The 16218-nt window shown below is 34.7% G+C and overlaps 2 protein-coding genes across 6 annotated transcripts in view; both read left to right on the top strand.

The window, feature by feature from the left end:
- LOC21403911 overlaps positions 1-3155 on the top strand; it is a 3531-nt gene extending 376 nt beyond the window's left edge. For 2 of the 5 annotated variants that reach the window (XM_024161163.1, XM_024161162.1), the window contains exons 2-7: positions 858-1396; positions 1489-1570; positions 1711-1777; positions 1971-2156; positions 2251-2311; positions 2553-3155. In XM_024161163.1, the coding sequence (XP_024016931.1) occupies positions 910-1396; positions 1489-1570; positions 1711-1777; positions 1971-2156; positions 2251-2311; positions 2553-2725 (1056 nt within the window). In that variant the 5' untranslated portion in view covers positions 858-909 and the 3' untranslated portion in view covers positions 2726-3155. Of the gene's footprint in view, positions 1-52; positions 112-783; positions 1397-1488; positions 1571-1710; positions 1778-1970; positions 2157-2250; positions 2312-2552 lie in introns of those variants that run through there. The other 3 variants (XM_024161160.1, XM_024161158.1, XM_024161161.1) reach the window with 2 other exon arrangements.
- A 7035-nt stretch (positions 3156-10190) lies between these two features.
- On the top strand, positions 10191-15934 carry LOC21403910 (protein LONGIFOLIA 1). Its single transcript, XM_010091348.2, has 5 exons — positions 10191-11192; positions 11895-11947; positions 12038-14005; positions 14086-14236; positions 14757-15934. Exons 1-5 carry the CDS (start codon positions 11045-11047, stop codon positions 15554-15556), a joined length of 3120 nt encoding a protein of 1039 aa, XP_010089650.2. The 5' UTR covers positions 10191-11044; the 3' UTR covers positions 15557-15934.
- Positions 15935-16218: the final 284 nt, after the last annotated feature.

Below are 16218 nucleotides of genomic sequence, written 5' to 3'. Positions count from 1 at the left end.
CTCCCTCCCCCTAAAAAAAAATGTTTTTCCTTTTTTTTTTTTTTTTTTTTTTTTTTTATAGTTTGAGATTGGATAACACCAGCATTCTTCGCTATCTTCTCCGAAGGAAATGTATGTAACTTTCCTCTAATGCATTTCATAGTTTGAGATTCATTCCTTGTTCGTTTTGTTTTCTTTCCTATATATTCCTTATTACTCTTTATTCATTTTCTCTTTTTGTAATGCAAGTTCGTTTTTTTTTCCCTCTCTTTCTCTCTAAAGCGTAGAATATTTGTTCGTTCGTACCCAATAAAGTTAACGACTTTATTTGCTTAGCCTAATCCATCAATCGTGGATTGCTAAGGTTATGACTCTACCATTTAAAATTTTGAATATTTGTTTTTTTTTTTGGTGATTTTTTTTTTTTCCATTTTTTCTGGGCACGATAGTTTTGTTAAATGTTTCTTCATTCTAGATAAGGCTCGTTTGGAATAGCATCTAGTATTGCATAACTGGAATGATGGGCATGCGTTAGCTTAATGATGGAACACAGGATTTTGGATAACTGGGTTAAGTGAGAAGGCACAATCAGTAGAAATCTCTCAGAATATAGAAATTTTGAAGTCCTTGATTCTTAATCCTTGCTATTTTGTCCTTTTATGTTGGTTTATTATATTTTTGAAAAAAAAAACTACGGTCTCTTTCTAAAGAAAAGATATGAAAGTTATTCCAATACCTTCTAAATGGATAGAGTTTTCTGTCTTTATTGAAGCTCATTTGAGTTTTGGTTTCCCACAACTGCAGGGCCAATAGACAAGAGGAATGATCAAGGGCGCGTTAACATTTATGGATATTAATATAATTAACTTGAATAGCAGAAAACAATCAATAGGAAATACGAATCTTATCAAGAATACAAATTCCCTGCCAATGACCAAGGGTGAAGTTCAAGCTAATAATTTAGAAGTGAAGTCAACAATGCGGGCTCCCTTTGTTAGGTCTCTCGAGATGAATGTCGAGAAAACCAAGAACCCCGAGCAACTGACTTTGGTGTGGAAAAAGAAAACAAGGCGGAGAAACAGGAGGAAGAAGCCAATGGTAGTGCAAAATGATACTTTAGTTCAAGAGCTGCCTGAGACAGAAGAACAGATTAGTGATGTCCATTTGAGTATCATATCTAATTTAAGTCTATGCAACGGAAGAAACAACAAGGCAGTAGCTATTCCATCAGGAACTGTTAGGACTTTAAACAAAGTAAATGGCGACTCGGGGATTTGTAACACCTCATTTCCAAGATTGCCTTCCAGTCGCTTGAGGAAAAAGCTTCTCATTCTTGATATAAATGGATTGTTAGCGGATATAGTTTCTCCTCCTCCAAAGGACCACAAAGCAGACACAAAAATCGCAAGACGGGCAGGCAAGAATCGACGTGTGTTGTTTCTTATTCTAGACAGTTTAATTAAGAAACTATGCTTTACTTTTGACTGCAACATTCTTGTTTTATTCCAGTCTTCATGAGACCTGCTTGTCATGATTTCCTGAAGTTCTGTTTCGAGCGATTTGAAGTAGGTGTTTGGTCTTCAAGATCCGAGTAATCTTCAACCTATAATATGGATATCATTTTCTTTCTCATTTTGCTGCTAATATTCTTTTATATTTCAGAAGTGCTTTCTTTTCCGAAATATGTTTGGCAATAAGTGTTGACTACAATTTCTTACTAACATCTTGAAGGAGAATTGCAACAAGGGTAATTGATTATCTAATGGGAGATATGAAGCACAAGTTGCTGTTTTGTTGGGTAAGTGGCTTTGATTTGTTCATTTTATTCTTCTCTAGATTTCTGCCTCTTAAAGCGAAAGTATATAATTTTGTATTTCTGCACAAAGTTGCTTGTTTGATACAACTATTATAGATCCGATCGGAGAAGTGCACATTCTTATCCACTTATATAGCATTGATATTTGTGTGAATGCCACAATGGTTTTTTGTAGGATCTGTCCCAGTGCACTGCAACTGGGTTCAGAACTCTTGAAAACAGGCATAAGACCTTGGTTTTCAAAGAGCTGAGGAGACTTTGGGAAAAACATGACCCTAATCTTCCATGGGAGAAGGGAGAATATAACGAATCAAATACTTTGTTGTTGGATGATTCCCCTTACAAAGCCCTGCTTAATCCCGTAAGCTCATTTTAATTCTGGTTTACCTTAATGTTTATGATTCAGACCCTTGTATGGGCTTTTTTCTCTTATTATATTGATCTTCTGCTTATAGGCATACACTTCAGTCTTCCCTCATCCTTACAAGTTTAGTGACGGGATTGACAGTTCGCTAGGTAAGTCGGAATAATCTGCATCGATCATGTATTGAGTGAAAAACGAATTACCCTACAAAGTTTATAGTGTAGTCTGTTTATTTCTGAGGCTTTCTGCAGCCATGCTTCTTATTAATATGTAGGGATGGATCCATTATCGATGGCATACTTGTTATGTGCTTAGACGGTCATTGTTGAGTAGTTAAATCAAGTGAATCATCAACTATTTAATTGGTACATGACTAGATGCAATATGTCACAGGTGCTGGAGGTGATCTTAGGGTCTATCTGGAAGAATTGTCTGCAGCCAAAGATGTTCAGAAGTTTGTAGAGAAAAAACCATTTGGTCAAATGCCTATCACTGAAAACAGCGCTTCTTGGGACTTTTACCTTGAGGTTATTACTGCAACGTATTCCTTGCCAACCTCAATTTAGTGTCTGTCATCTTCAATTGAAAGTCTCGAACCTCCGCAAATCTTCTATACCTTATGTTTTCGATCAAGGATGGATTACGAAGGAGAATTCTGCCATCAATACTTTCATAAATGAAAAGCTGGCAATTTGTTAAAATAGTTACTGATTGGAGAAATGCCAACACAGAATACTGCAACTGAAGGTTACCAAATTGTAACATTCTTTTTGGTGGATATTGACCTTCTGGTGGATATCCATTCTCATCTTGGTCAATATCTCACTGTGTTCATTATTTTTTTTGGTCAGTGAATAGTAGAGTTTTCACTTGGCAGAGATGGCTTCTAATGATACTTCTGAGAGTCTAAAATTTGATATAACTTTATGAGGAAATGGAGGCTGCAAATGATACTTGTGATTTGTGACCATCTGTTTTGGGCAATATACTTTTGGATGAGGGTAAATCGGACTCCAACAGAATTTCCTTAGGCCATATATGAAAAAGAGATCTTGCAATTGCTTCACAACTTGCAAACATTGTTCATGGTCAGAAGTTACTAGTCAGTGGCTTTCTTCTCTTGATGGTTGGGCGAAATACACATGACACTTTTTTTCTTAAAGAAAATAAATCAGAAATTGTGGTAAATGGCAGATATTTTGAAATTTAACTAGAGATTTTAAATCTATTTAAAGTAATAATAGTTTATTGTATAAATATTTCATTTACAATTGATAAAATTAATTTATGTGTGAAAAATCTCTACTTACGTAAAAAAAAAAAAAAAAAAATTTTAACCAGTCATAAAAGAAAATTTACATAGAAAAAAATCTTCTTACTAATTGTAAATGACACATTTACATATTAAATTACTATTTACTGTAAATAATTTTAAAACTAAGCCCAACATTACATCACAAGTTGAGAAGGACTAAAATTCATCTCTACTATTACTTGGTAGATAAAATTAGGGAATTTGCCTGCCTTAATTCACTTTTTAGTCTCGTACTTTTCTCTTAGAATTCAGCCCTTTTGAATTGATATGTAACAGGAGAAAGTGGGAGCAAAAATCTCTTAATGGGGAGGTATTCCTCTGGATTTCCTCATTTATAAACCGCTATAGTAAGTACTGGTAGTTGTCATATAACTTCTAAAGATAATAGTATTGAAATGAGTCCATTAACTTTACATTCCCTATATTCATCTGATTCATTTATAATAAGGTGACATTTTAGTGTGAATGTGATGTGTGGTCATGATCAGTAATCAAGGCATAAATTTTCTCATAAATGAATTTGGGACAACATTTTTCTTATGTGTGCCACTCCCACCAAGCATCCGAGGAAGCTGCTGAAGCCACATGTTGTACCAACAATCCATGACTTTATCACACCATCATAATTCATATCATCTCTTTCTCATCATGTGTTTTTGCTCTGCCATAGGATTTGGTGTTGACCCTTCAACCAATATGAGGCGCAATGCCCATTCCCTGTTGAAACTTTCTCCACACAAATCCACTGTTTTCTATGGACAAAAGAGAAAAAAAAAAAAAAAAATTGTAATAAATAGCAGTTTGTGTAGTGTGTACTAATACAAGTCACATGTAGCAGAGACTAATTTCAAAAAAGTCTGCTGTTATACTCCTTGCAATGTTGAAATCGATAGGGCACTTTCAGAAATACTGCATATGATGAGAACTACAATGACACATCACAAAATTTTGGTCCCACACTAGGAAGATAATGTAACAAAGAAGAAATGGGTTTTGTCACACTTGTCAATTAGAGGGGTCCCACATGAAACCTAACTTTGGTGTGCATAATCCTTAGAGGTTCAGAGTCTTGGTAGAGAGATTTTCTTTGCAATTCCTTGGAGGCCCAAGAAATCGAAATTATTGATGGAAGTTGCACTTCATGGTGATACGGTAAGTACTTGGGTATTTGAATAATTGATATACGTGGATGGAACTTAGCATGTGATGTAGATGACTTTTTGGATCCCACTTACCTGGCAATTGGATTGCATAATTTGTCGATCTTATTTTTATGAAGAATATATTAATCATGTTATTACCACTTAAGAACAATTGTTTAGTAGAGAAACTACTTCTTAGTACACGTGATAAATCCATTTTTTAATAAAAGCTTTGCATATGCAAGTCAAATTAATTGGTTAATAAGACCAACACCCTCATCTGATCATGCTGAGCTATTTTTGGAGTTCTTTATAGGTTTCGTGTCAATCGCATCATGTTCTTCATTAAATTAGCAAAAGCATACTCTTAGACTTCGTTATTGAAATTAGGGTTAATCTCACTAGTATATTTTTGAATTTTGTAGCAGTTCTTAATTTGTCCTTTAAATTTAAAAAACTTTTACTTTTTGAATTTAAAATTACTCCCGTTTATGCCCTTTATTAGAAATTTTGTTAAAAATTATATGAAAAAAGGAAGTAGTCTAATCACATGGTATTTTTATTAGAATTTCTGTTAAAAATAAATGAAAAAAGGAAGTATAACCACATTTAACTCTCTCTTTTTAGTCTGGTTTTAATAGAAATTCTAACAAGAGAAGTTAAGTGGGGTTGATTAAAATTTAAGAGATAAAATGAGTTTTTAAAATTTAAGTGACAAACTAAAAATGATCTAAAGTTTAAGGACTACCATTGAGATTAACCCTTAAAATTATATCGTGGACATGAAAACTGGAAGGATAAGATCTGTAGTATTTTCAAATTCGAATGTTGATCAGTTTCCTTGGAGCCCAAGCTCAGATCTAAAGATCTAAAGACTGGCACTTTCTCATGTGAAATAAAGGATAAGATGGAATCTTGACTTAGCCCACATTGAACAAACTGTCTAGCTAGTATTCAACACTGCAATATCCCCTTGTTTAATGGTCACACGATCTTGGAGTCCTTTTATGCAATTCCTTAGAATGTGAACAAGGAACCTAACTTTCATGATCAGCCTTTGCTTTTGAATCTTCCTCATGAGTCATGACCTTTTATAATTTATTCTGTAGTTTGCATAAATTATTTATAGGTATAACGTTTATTGGTGACGACTTGGAAATATTTATACTTAGATAAATATTATATAAGGGTATGCAAATTCACACACATATAAATATATATTGGTGAGTCTGCATGCAGTGGGGAGTGTCATGTGCCAATGATGGCTAACTAATGGAGGAATGCTTCTTGGAACTTTGTTTAGGAAGATGGAGATAGTTAGCTTTTTTTTTATTTTTTTATTTTTTTATTTTTATTTTTTTTAATGCAATATATAGTTGGCCTAGTTGCTCTCTGCATAATGAAGCTAAGGCATCCCTCATGTGACATCTTCACTTTTTCCATGTGCCTCATCCTCCTTTTCTTGGTCTCATGTAATAATTTCCACTATCACCATCACTAGTACAACTCCATTTTATCGTAATTATAGTTTTTTGGTGATGTATAAGCAAGATGAATGAAATACATATAGACATATATATACAAACACATACATATATATTACTCACACATGCATATCATATAAACTAACTAGGGCTAAATGTTAATATCTTCTCAAATGATTTGACTATTGGTTTGCCGATAGAGAGTTAAGTTTCAATCAATAAGGTTGGAATTTTTTGGTAGCTTTTGATTAATACACCAGGCACTCCAGGAACACGCAATTTATTATTGTACAACACACTTCTGAAGCCAACCTTTATAGCGACAACTAATGGTGTGTAAATATCAGAAGTGGTTAATATTTTCCATATACTATTCATTTTAATATAATGAATTCGTGCTCTTTGAAGAGAAACCATCAATTAATTAACCGTCTTTGGGAAAGCGGAAAACATACTCAGACTTTATATATATATATATATATATATGCGTATATGGTGGATGATTTTAACAAGCAATATTGGCCTTTCTGCATGCCTTTTTGTCTCTCTTGTCCTAATTATTAATATCAACTTGCTTATATATGCTATGAAGAATTAATAAAATATTATTTATTTTAGTAATTATGCACCTTTTTACTTGTCTCTTTTTCTTCTCTTCCCTTTAAAAAACGGCAACAATTTAATAGGTGACCTTCAAATCCAGCTCATGCAGGCACTAGTGTTCTAACACGAATTGAATATCTTAGACAATTTTCGTACAATTTCATAAATCTTTTGCCCATTTAAATAAAAAGAATAAGGAATTAGGAAAATTCTCATGTTCCTTCTGAGCATTAGATGGTCTTCTGATGTTCCTTTTATTTTATTTTCTTGAAGCTTAAAATTAAGACTACAATATTCTAAAAAAATTATAGATCATTTGTTTTGAAGCTAAGATGAGCTTTTCGTTATATCATTATCTCCCACGTGAAGACAAAGCACGTGACACAACCCCAAGTTTCAATAGTACGTACTCGTGCAAATTTTGCAACATAAATCATTTAAAAATTGCATAATTAAAGAACGTCAAGAGGTACTAACCTAAATAAGACGTTTTTCTTTAATATATTTGAGAAGAGACCGAACCCGTAACCTCTCTTAAAAGTTTCACCCACCTAAATTCACTTCTTACGCCTAAGTAATTGCAAAGTTTAAATGGTAATTTATATTGCAACTTTGCCAATGAAATAAACTAAGGAGATTAAAATTGGCGAACAAGCTGTAGTAAAGAAAGAGAACAACAGAATCAACTTCAAGATAAATTATAGCTACCATTTTCCCATAACTATAAATATAAATATATCCTTCACAGAGGGGGAAAAGAAAAAAAAGAAACAAAGAAAAAATCTTGGGGAAAAGAAAAAGATATCCACCGGTATATCATCCAGATCAAAATGATGTGGATGAGAAGGGCCAATGGTGTGAATCATCCTAACCAACAAAAACAAAACAGTTTAGAAAAGAAAACACCAACTATGCCGACGTTTCCCAGGACCACTGACCATATGATCAGTGTTAGTATTACTATTCACTGAATTAATTAATAGTTATAATGAAAGATGATTTTACTTTTTTATTATACTTAAGACAACTTTTTAAAAAACTAACTAAGCTCAATTTCAGAATTGGACTTAGAATAATTCCCGAAACAATCTCATTTTTACTTTTGTATTGCAAACAAAATCATTTTAAAAACGTTACTAAACGGGCTCAAAACTTTCCTTTTCCTTTTCCCTTATATGTGTGTGTGTATCATTTTGTAATCTCTGCAGCTTCATGAGCCTACTACTGTATTGTTTTATTCATTCATCAATAATTCTTCTCTTTTATTTCCTTTTGCCCTTTCCCTTATTTGGGGATCGATAGACATAGACATAGAAATACAGTTGGCAATTAATAAACAAACAATAATGCGAGTATATGACTTAAGTTGGTAGACATCGATCGAATTATATTTTGTTTTATGAGAGAATATATAGGGTTCGCTTGCAATAATATATATCTTTCTAAGCTGCATAATTTTTGGAAATGTCTTAGATATATATATATATATATATATTTATTATGTGGACTAAAGACTAAAACTTCCTTTGAGATTTCCTCAAAAAAAAGAAAGGAGACAACTACTCTTTAAAAGTGTATGAGTCAGGATTTCTACTATTTACTATTCATTAATAACATTTTTAGTTAAATAATTATATTAATAAAAAGGTATTAATAAAAAATGAAGGGTAAAAATCTAAATTTGTGCATTCTAAAAGATAAATTTTACAATTTTTTTTAAAAAAAAAAAAAAAAAAAAAGCCCTGCAAACCCACCCCAAAAACAGAAAAAAGATTTTTAAAAAAAAAAACCCCCCTCTTTCGAATAAAAAAAAAATAATAATAGAAAATGGACAAAGAGAAGAGGAGTAGAGGAGTAATGCGGTTTCGTGCATTATTCTAACTTATTTATTTTTGCCTTCTTGGAACCCTAACTTCTGCATTAATCAATTGTACAACTGTATAGCTAGTTGCATGATTGGTTAGCTAGACAAGTTATTATTGGAAATAGACCGGCTCTTGCAATCAATATTTTATATTCCGTACTTCTCATTCTTTAACCTAATTACGTAAAAGTAATTGAGATATAATAATTAATGCAGAGATGACGTAGCTCATCTGAAAAAAATTAATTAATAGAGTGATTTTGAGGCTTGAGATTCCTTGCATTTCATTCTGTACATAACTACATTATATACATGTCCGAATTCTGCTTAAATTCACAAATATAAAAAAGTGCACACAAATATATGTCTAAAATATATAGCAAGTTATTATATGTTTCGCAGTGGCAAATTGACAATACTAATGTTCATATGCTACCCAACTAAACGTTACCTAAAAAAGTTGAACTAGACAGCGCATGTGAAAAATTGAGGTCATAATTCTAAACGACGTGTCGGTATCACTGTCCATTATAATGCCGTCCAATATTATACAAAACACGAGAAATTTCGTGAAACATTTTTTTCCTGTTAACTATATATTATATACATGCAGGTTATAATGGTGTTAGAGTCAACGTCTCTCTTGGCTCTTCTGCGTCTTATATTGATTTCTTCAGTTTTTTAAAAGTGCTTTAACCAACTTATATACTACAATAATACGTGTAGGATATTGTGTATATATATCAGTCATCTGAAAATTAATCACACATTCAAGAGAAAATCATGGCTGTCACCTATTGGATATATCGTCCAATCACATTGGAGCTTAATCTTACAAAAGGGCAACAATCATGAAGCAATAACTTATAAAGAAACTATTATTATTTCTTATATATATATATATATATATAAAGAGGGTGACAGAAAGAAACTATTAGACAAATATCCATGTGGAGAACACAAAGCATTTATATGTAATCCAAACGACAACAGACAATAAGCAGTGAAAGTGAAAAGTAATACAAATAACAACATTAGTACCCACTGGAGATCAGTTGTCATTGGCATGAATGGACAATGCATGGCAAGGTAATTAAGAAGATTAATATGTGTAAAGAGGGTATTGTGGTAATTGGACAAAGGGAATTATAATGCAAGGAATTTACTACTTAAGATTGATCATCAGCAACTGCAGGCTTTCCAGTACATAAATCCACTTTCTCATTTGTTTCAGTTTTTTTTTTTTTTTTTTTTTTTTTTTTTTTTTTTTTTTTTTCAACTTATCTGACAAACTCCACATGGTCACAATAGGAAAATAAGAAAAAAGCCCATGGGTCCAGACCCACTGACCCAGTGACCCACCCAAATTTTATTGTCCACATGGAGAAAGACAACACAGCAGATCTGACCCACAAATTCATACCCCTCTCTCTCCACTTTCCTTCCCTCTTTCTTTGCAAAATCTATCCAAATTATCTCCCTCTCTCTCCTCCACTCAGATTTGACCCAGACATTCCTCTCTCTCTCTCTCTCTCTCTCTCTAATACGTACTACTTAATAATAACTCAAAGAATAAATTGAAAAAAGAGAAAAAGAAACAAAAGAAAGAAGAATAATAAAAGGGCACGTCTTCATTCTTCTTTCCAAGCTGAGACTCAAACAACATTGGCTTAACAAATATACAAAAATGTCCTCTCTTTTTTGCTGTTGTTGTAAATCATGTCCTCTTTCTTCTTAAACAAACTTATAATCTTATATATGATATAAATCCGTTTGGGGGGTTGTTTTGCCTGCCTTCCTTTCCTAGAGAGAGCCAAAAAAAAAAAAAAAACCGTACTCTTTTGTTCAGTGACTTGTGAGGGAAAATCCAATTCCAAACAAACATCTCTCTTCTTGGCTCTGCAGAGCTTCTCAGCTGCAGTGTTTTCTTCTTTCTTTTTGGTTGCATTACTAGTACTTTTTAGTCCATGTTAGTGTCTTGTTTGTTGGGTCCCTTGCATTTTCTTTTTTTCTACTCTTTTGGCTCTTGCACTCCGTAATATTGTCTGCCTTGTTCTGTGAAAACCCAGGGAAAAAAAAAATTGTTCTTTAACTAACCAACATTAAATTTTGGGAAACTCTTCTTGATTTCTTCCTGGTTTTCGTTGTCTTTGTTGTTCAGAAAATCTCTGTGTCTGAAACTCGAAAAAGAAAAACATTCCTGTGTTTGTACCATTACTTTCGGGGAAGAGTCTTAGTGCAGTGTGTAATTCTGACTTGGAATTCGTTCATAACGAAAACATCTACATATATATGTGTGTGTGTGTGTGTGTATGTATATGTATATATATAAACACACACACATTAAGAAAAACAGACATCTTTTAACAGTTTATGTAAGCTTCCAAGAGACAGAGGCAGATATGGCAGCTTAGAAAGTGTAAAAAGAACAAAAAGATACTGAATCTGTGGAATTGAAGAGATCTAGCATCTAAGTGATGAACATGTCTGCAAAACTCATATATTCTTTAACAGATGAGAACCCAGATCTTCAGAAGCAGATTGGATGCATGAATGGATTTTTTCGGCTCTTTGACCGTCACCGTTACCTTGCTAGCCATACTCCCAAGAGACTGCCTCAGTCAGGTATTTACATACATAGATAGATACATACATATATACACATATTATACATATACCTATACACACAAACACACACACATATATATATATATATATATATATTCAACAACATATATGTAGTTACAGCAATGTGGTTGCATGAAAGCTTCAGGCTCGCAAGAAATACATGTTTTTGTTTATGTTCTTAGGATTCATTTTTGTTTCTGTGCAATTTTTTTTTTCCTTCTTTACCATTTGCAGGAACTTAGAATTTTTTCTTACCTGTTTCTGGCTTTCTGCAACTTGTTAACAAGCGACTGAGTGACATTTGTTTGTCTCGGCCCTCGGGCTCTTTGCATTACCTACACCTTAGATCAGTAAAGAATTCGTATCTTTGATTTCCAACTCTGGATATGAACCAAAATCAGTTTGAATTGTCTTCTACTTATTGTCTTTAAACCATAAATTGCTTAAAGTAATTAATATCAACAATTTTGTTTTTAGTGCAAGTTAATCGGATTGATAAATCTCCAAACTGAGGCTTGCTTTGTATCCAGACCAAATAATAAATATCAATTGTTCTTAAACATGACATCATTTTTTCTTCGAGCATTATAAATTATTCACTTTTTTTTTTTTTTTTTACCTTAATTTTTTGTTTTGTTTGTAAGATCACTCCCTTCAACGTCGAAAGTTTAATTCTTGGTTTTCTATTTTAAATTATAGGTAAAAATGGAGACCAAGCAATAGAGGCCAACAATAGATTGAAGAAAGCTACAGTAAGAACTCTGAACTTTATTACTTATAGTTTGTCTGCTTTTTTTTTTTTTCATCAAAAGAATAATAGATAAGTAAACTAATGATTGTAGGAAAAGAATTCAAAGAAGGTTGTTCAGGAAAAACGAAGAACCTCCATGGAATTATCAAGACATTCATTTTCTTCTTCTTCTTCTTGTTCGTCTAGCTTCTCATCCCTTGACTACAACAGAACAGCTCACCTAGAACCATCCCCATCCAGCCAAACCATTTCTTCAGAAACACTGTCCCGTGACCTGCCTATAAACCACCCAAATGGTCCAACGCAGTTTAGCCGAAAATCTGTTGATCTCCGAGATGTGGTCAAAGACTCAATGCACAGAGAAGCCCGTGGGTTATCGGTGAAGACTGCAGCTAAAGAACAAGCAGTTGTCCGTACTTTGAAATACATAGACTCCCCAAGACCTTCGGAACCGCCCAATTCTGCCAAGCCAAGGATCTCTGGCGTCAATGACTCGTTTCGTGTTTTTTCCAAGTTTCGTGAAGGCCATTTGAATTCAAACGAAGACAAGAATTGTCGTACTCGTTGGGCACCAAAGGATCCACGAAGGCTTTCTTACGATGGAAGGGAGTCACAAGATATACTCAAATCCACCATAAAGTTGAAAGAACTCCCGAGGCTGTCACTTGACAGCAGACAAGGCTGCATAAGGGGTTCTGCATATGAAGTAAAATCAAGTTATCTCTTAAATGATATGCAAATGCAGCCAGAGCCAGGTAGCTCCAAACGAGCATCTAGTGTTGTGGCAAAGTTGATGGGGTTGGTAGACCCGACGCCAATCGCTGATGACTCTACAAAGCTACATAATAGCTTAGAAGCTGAGAAACAAGATCCCTTATCAAGATCATCGAGAACAACCAAGGTAAATAAGCAGCTGGATCATTTTTCTGGATCCCCAAGAAATTCTCGGATGGAACTCGCCTCGCCACAGATGAAAAATGCTGATTTGGTGATAAAGACCACTCCAAACCAGAAATTTCCTATAGAAACAGCTCCATGGAAGCAACCACATGGGCACAAAGCGCCTCAATCACCATCTTTCAAGAGCCATGAAACTCCAGCAAAAACACCAACCAAGGCGCTGACAGTTTATGGAGAAATTGAAAAAAGATTGGCAGATCTTGAGTTCAAAAAATCTGGGAAGGATCTCAGAGCTCTTAAACAGATACTTGAAGCAATGCAGAAAACTGAAGAAGATTTAGAGAATAAGAAAGATCAGAAATTTGCATATCAATCAGATGGCAACAGCAGCCTCGATCACGGCTCGAATTTGGGACACCAGAGAAACCTACACAGTAATATATCCGATCCTCCCACCTCCAATGGGGTTAAAACTCCAAAAGGGTATAAATCCCCAATTGTAATCATGAAGCCGGCTAAACTTATAGGGAAAAACACTGATTCTGCCTCCACCATGAACAAAATCGACAACTTGTTGGACCTGCACAAGAATCATAGTAGTGCTGCAGATAACAGAAAGGTATCCTTAGAGAAAAGAATGACCAAACATTTAACTCCAAGGAACACACAAGTTACAAATTCCTTCCATCGACGACCTTCCTCTGAAGAAGGAAATTCCAACATCAGGACTGCAAGATTTACACAACCCTCAAAGATGCCTCAAAGTGATAGTGATGAAAAGAGCGGAAACTCGGGTAGAAACTCCAGAACAATAAGCCCTAGACTGCAACAGAGGAGGTCTGGATTGGAGAAACAGTCTACTCCAACCAGTCCATCAGATTCAAGCAGGAGTAGAAGGCATGGCAGCAGGCAACAAAGCGAATCCAGCAGCCCAGGAAGAAAATGCAGGCCAAGATCTTCCAACATGCAGCAGATTACTGACCATTTAAGTGATACCCGGACCAGGTTCAGAGATTTATGCCACCAAGGCAATTCCATTTCTCTTCAATCTGAGAGCAATATCAGCTCAGCCTCAGATATAGAAAATGAAGTCTCAAGCAGTATTAAACCTGATCAGATGAACAGCCTCAACACTGACCAGAATAGGCAAAAACAGAAAGTAAGCCTTTTTTTTTTTCCCTGTTATCTAGTTTTCAAAATGCAGTAAAATCAACACTTAACATGACTTCTCTTTCTTAGAACCCGACTGCTGGGTTCTGTGTGAACAGGAAAATGGCAGAACCTGGGAGAGCTACCCCAGAACAACCAAGCCCTGTCTCCGTTCTTGATGCTACATTTTACAGAGATGACTCGCTATCTCCAGTGAAGAAGACATCAAATGCCTTTAAAGGTCATACTCTTATGCATTATTACTTGATTTTGACATAATTGAAACTTGAGGTAACTTAAATTCCTTCGCTGGAGAAGGAAACAAAAGGCCTCGTTCATTAATACACTACACGAAAATCATGGATCACAAAATGACATGATCGAAATAATACTAGTTGTTACGAGCAAAAGAAAACTAAACAAAGAATGAAGACTGGAAAAGAAAATATACCAGTTGTAACTAGTTAACAATGTCAATAATCGCTGAATTATAATTTAGGGAAAAACCTAGTCACTGATCTATAAGCCGAAAAGTGCAACTAAAAGCATGTGTCATGTAATGGATACGACAATATTCATGCCTAGACAAGATGATTATTGCGTGCACGGTCTCTGTGTGTGTGAGAAAGAAATATTTGTCTTGTAGCTACACATAAGGGACATAACAGGTCCTCTATGCGTTAAATTACAAAATATTTTTTTGGCTGGAAAATAAATAGCCTCTATTATATATTAAATTCTCCTCAAATTTCTTACTGTAGATGATGAGACTCCATACCCTGACGAAGTGGAGTGGGCGCTGATGGATCTTGATCAGCCATCCAATGGCAGAAAATCTAATCCCAGTACTGAGGTTGATCAGAAAGTACTAGAGAACCTCAAGCACTGGCTTCAAAATCCGCAAGAGTTGAACTGCGCTGATGTGGAGCAAATCATTGCTAACAATGAAATCCTCTGCGATAGCAAAAATCCAGATCATAAATACATTTCAGACATATTGTTAGCATCAAATATCCTCAGAAAACTCGAGTCCGGCTGGATGAACATTCAATGCCACAAATCAGACCACCTGATCAATCCCAAATTGTTCTTTGCCCTGGAACAATCCAAGGCAAGCACACAGTTTCTATATGATGAACATGGAAGTGAAAAGAATTCTGATACAAAAATGCACAGAAAACTATTGTTTGATGTTGTCGATGAAATTCTAGTTCGCAAATTAGTGGTGACAGATTCATTTACGCAATGGGTCTCACCAGACAAGCAGGCAGGGAAAGAAGGGCAGCAACTTCTTAAAGAATTGTGCTCAGAGGTTGACAGGCTTCAAGGTAAGAACTCAAGCAGCAGCCTCGATGAGGAGGATAGCTTGAAAAGCATCATATGTGAAGATATGATGCATTGGCCAATGAATTGGACAGAGTATGACAGAGAAATCCCAGCAGTGGTGTTGGATGTGGAGAGGTTGATCTTTAAGGACTTGATAACTGAAGTTGTGAGTAGCGAGGCGGCCATTCTGCAAGGCCGTCCTGGTGGGCACTGCAGGCAACTGTTTCCCATGTAGGCTTTTGGTCTTGAAGAAATGTAGTTCTTTTCCATTTTTGCCATTCTTGTCTTTATTATTATCTAAGTTCACATCCATGAAGTCGTAATAATTTCTTACCAAAAACTTCTAGCTCTTTGCTAGGCGCTAGCATGTAAATCTCTACCATAGTCTAATGATAGGTGTACTATACATATTCAATGCATGTAAATCTCTGCCAGAGAGATATAAAAGACATGTAAAGTACAACCAATCTGTATATACACTTAACCTTGACTTCATAACTTCTCTTACCAGCAATACTGATGCAGCAGAAAAGATAAGCAGAATTTTACCGGCCTAACCCGATGGAAGATGGGACTCAAAGTCCAAATCTACCTACAGGCTTCCCACAAGGAAAAAAACCCCAAATTGGAGAGAAAACACTCATGCTTTGTATTCAATATCAATAATCAAGTCTCCCTATTTCAATAGCTAAACTGGCTATTTATAGCCCACTTACAAAACAATAATAAAATATCTACCAAGACAAATGACAAACTTGTAACAAAATAAAGCCAAATTAGTAAGCTAATATAAACAGCAATGAAAATATAAAAATGACTACTGATAGGTAGATCTCCCTACATCATATACTATCTACTCAACACGACATTTCTTACTTCCCAGTTATACAGCATAAA

This window comes from Morus notabilis, unplaced genomic scaffold (genome assembly GCF_000414095.1).
Source record: "Morus notabilis unplaced genomic scaffold, ASM41409v2 Scaffold241, whole genome shotgun sequence".
Taxonomy (NCBI): Eukaryota; Viridiplantae; Streptophyta; class Magnoliopsida; order Rosales; family Moraceae; genus Morus; species Morus notabilis.
The sequence above is the reverse complement of the archived record's forward strand: the minus strand, read 5'-3'. Positions and strand labels throughout refer to the sequence as shown.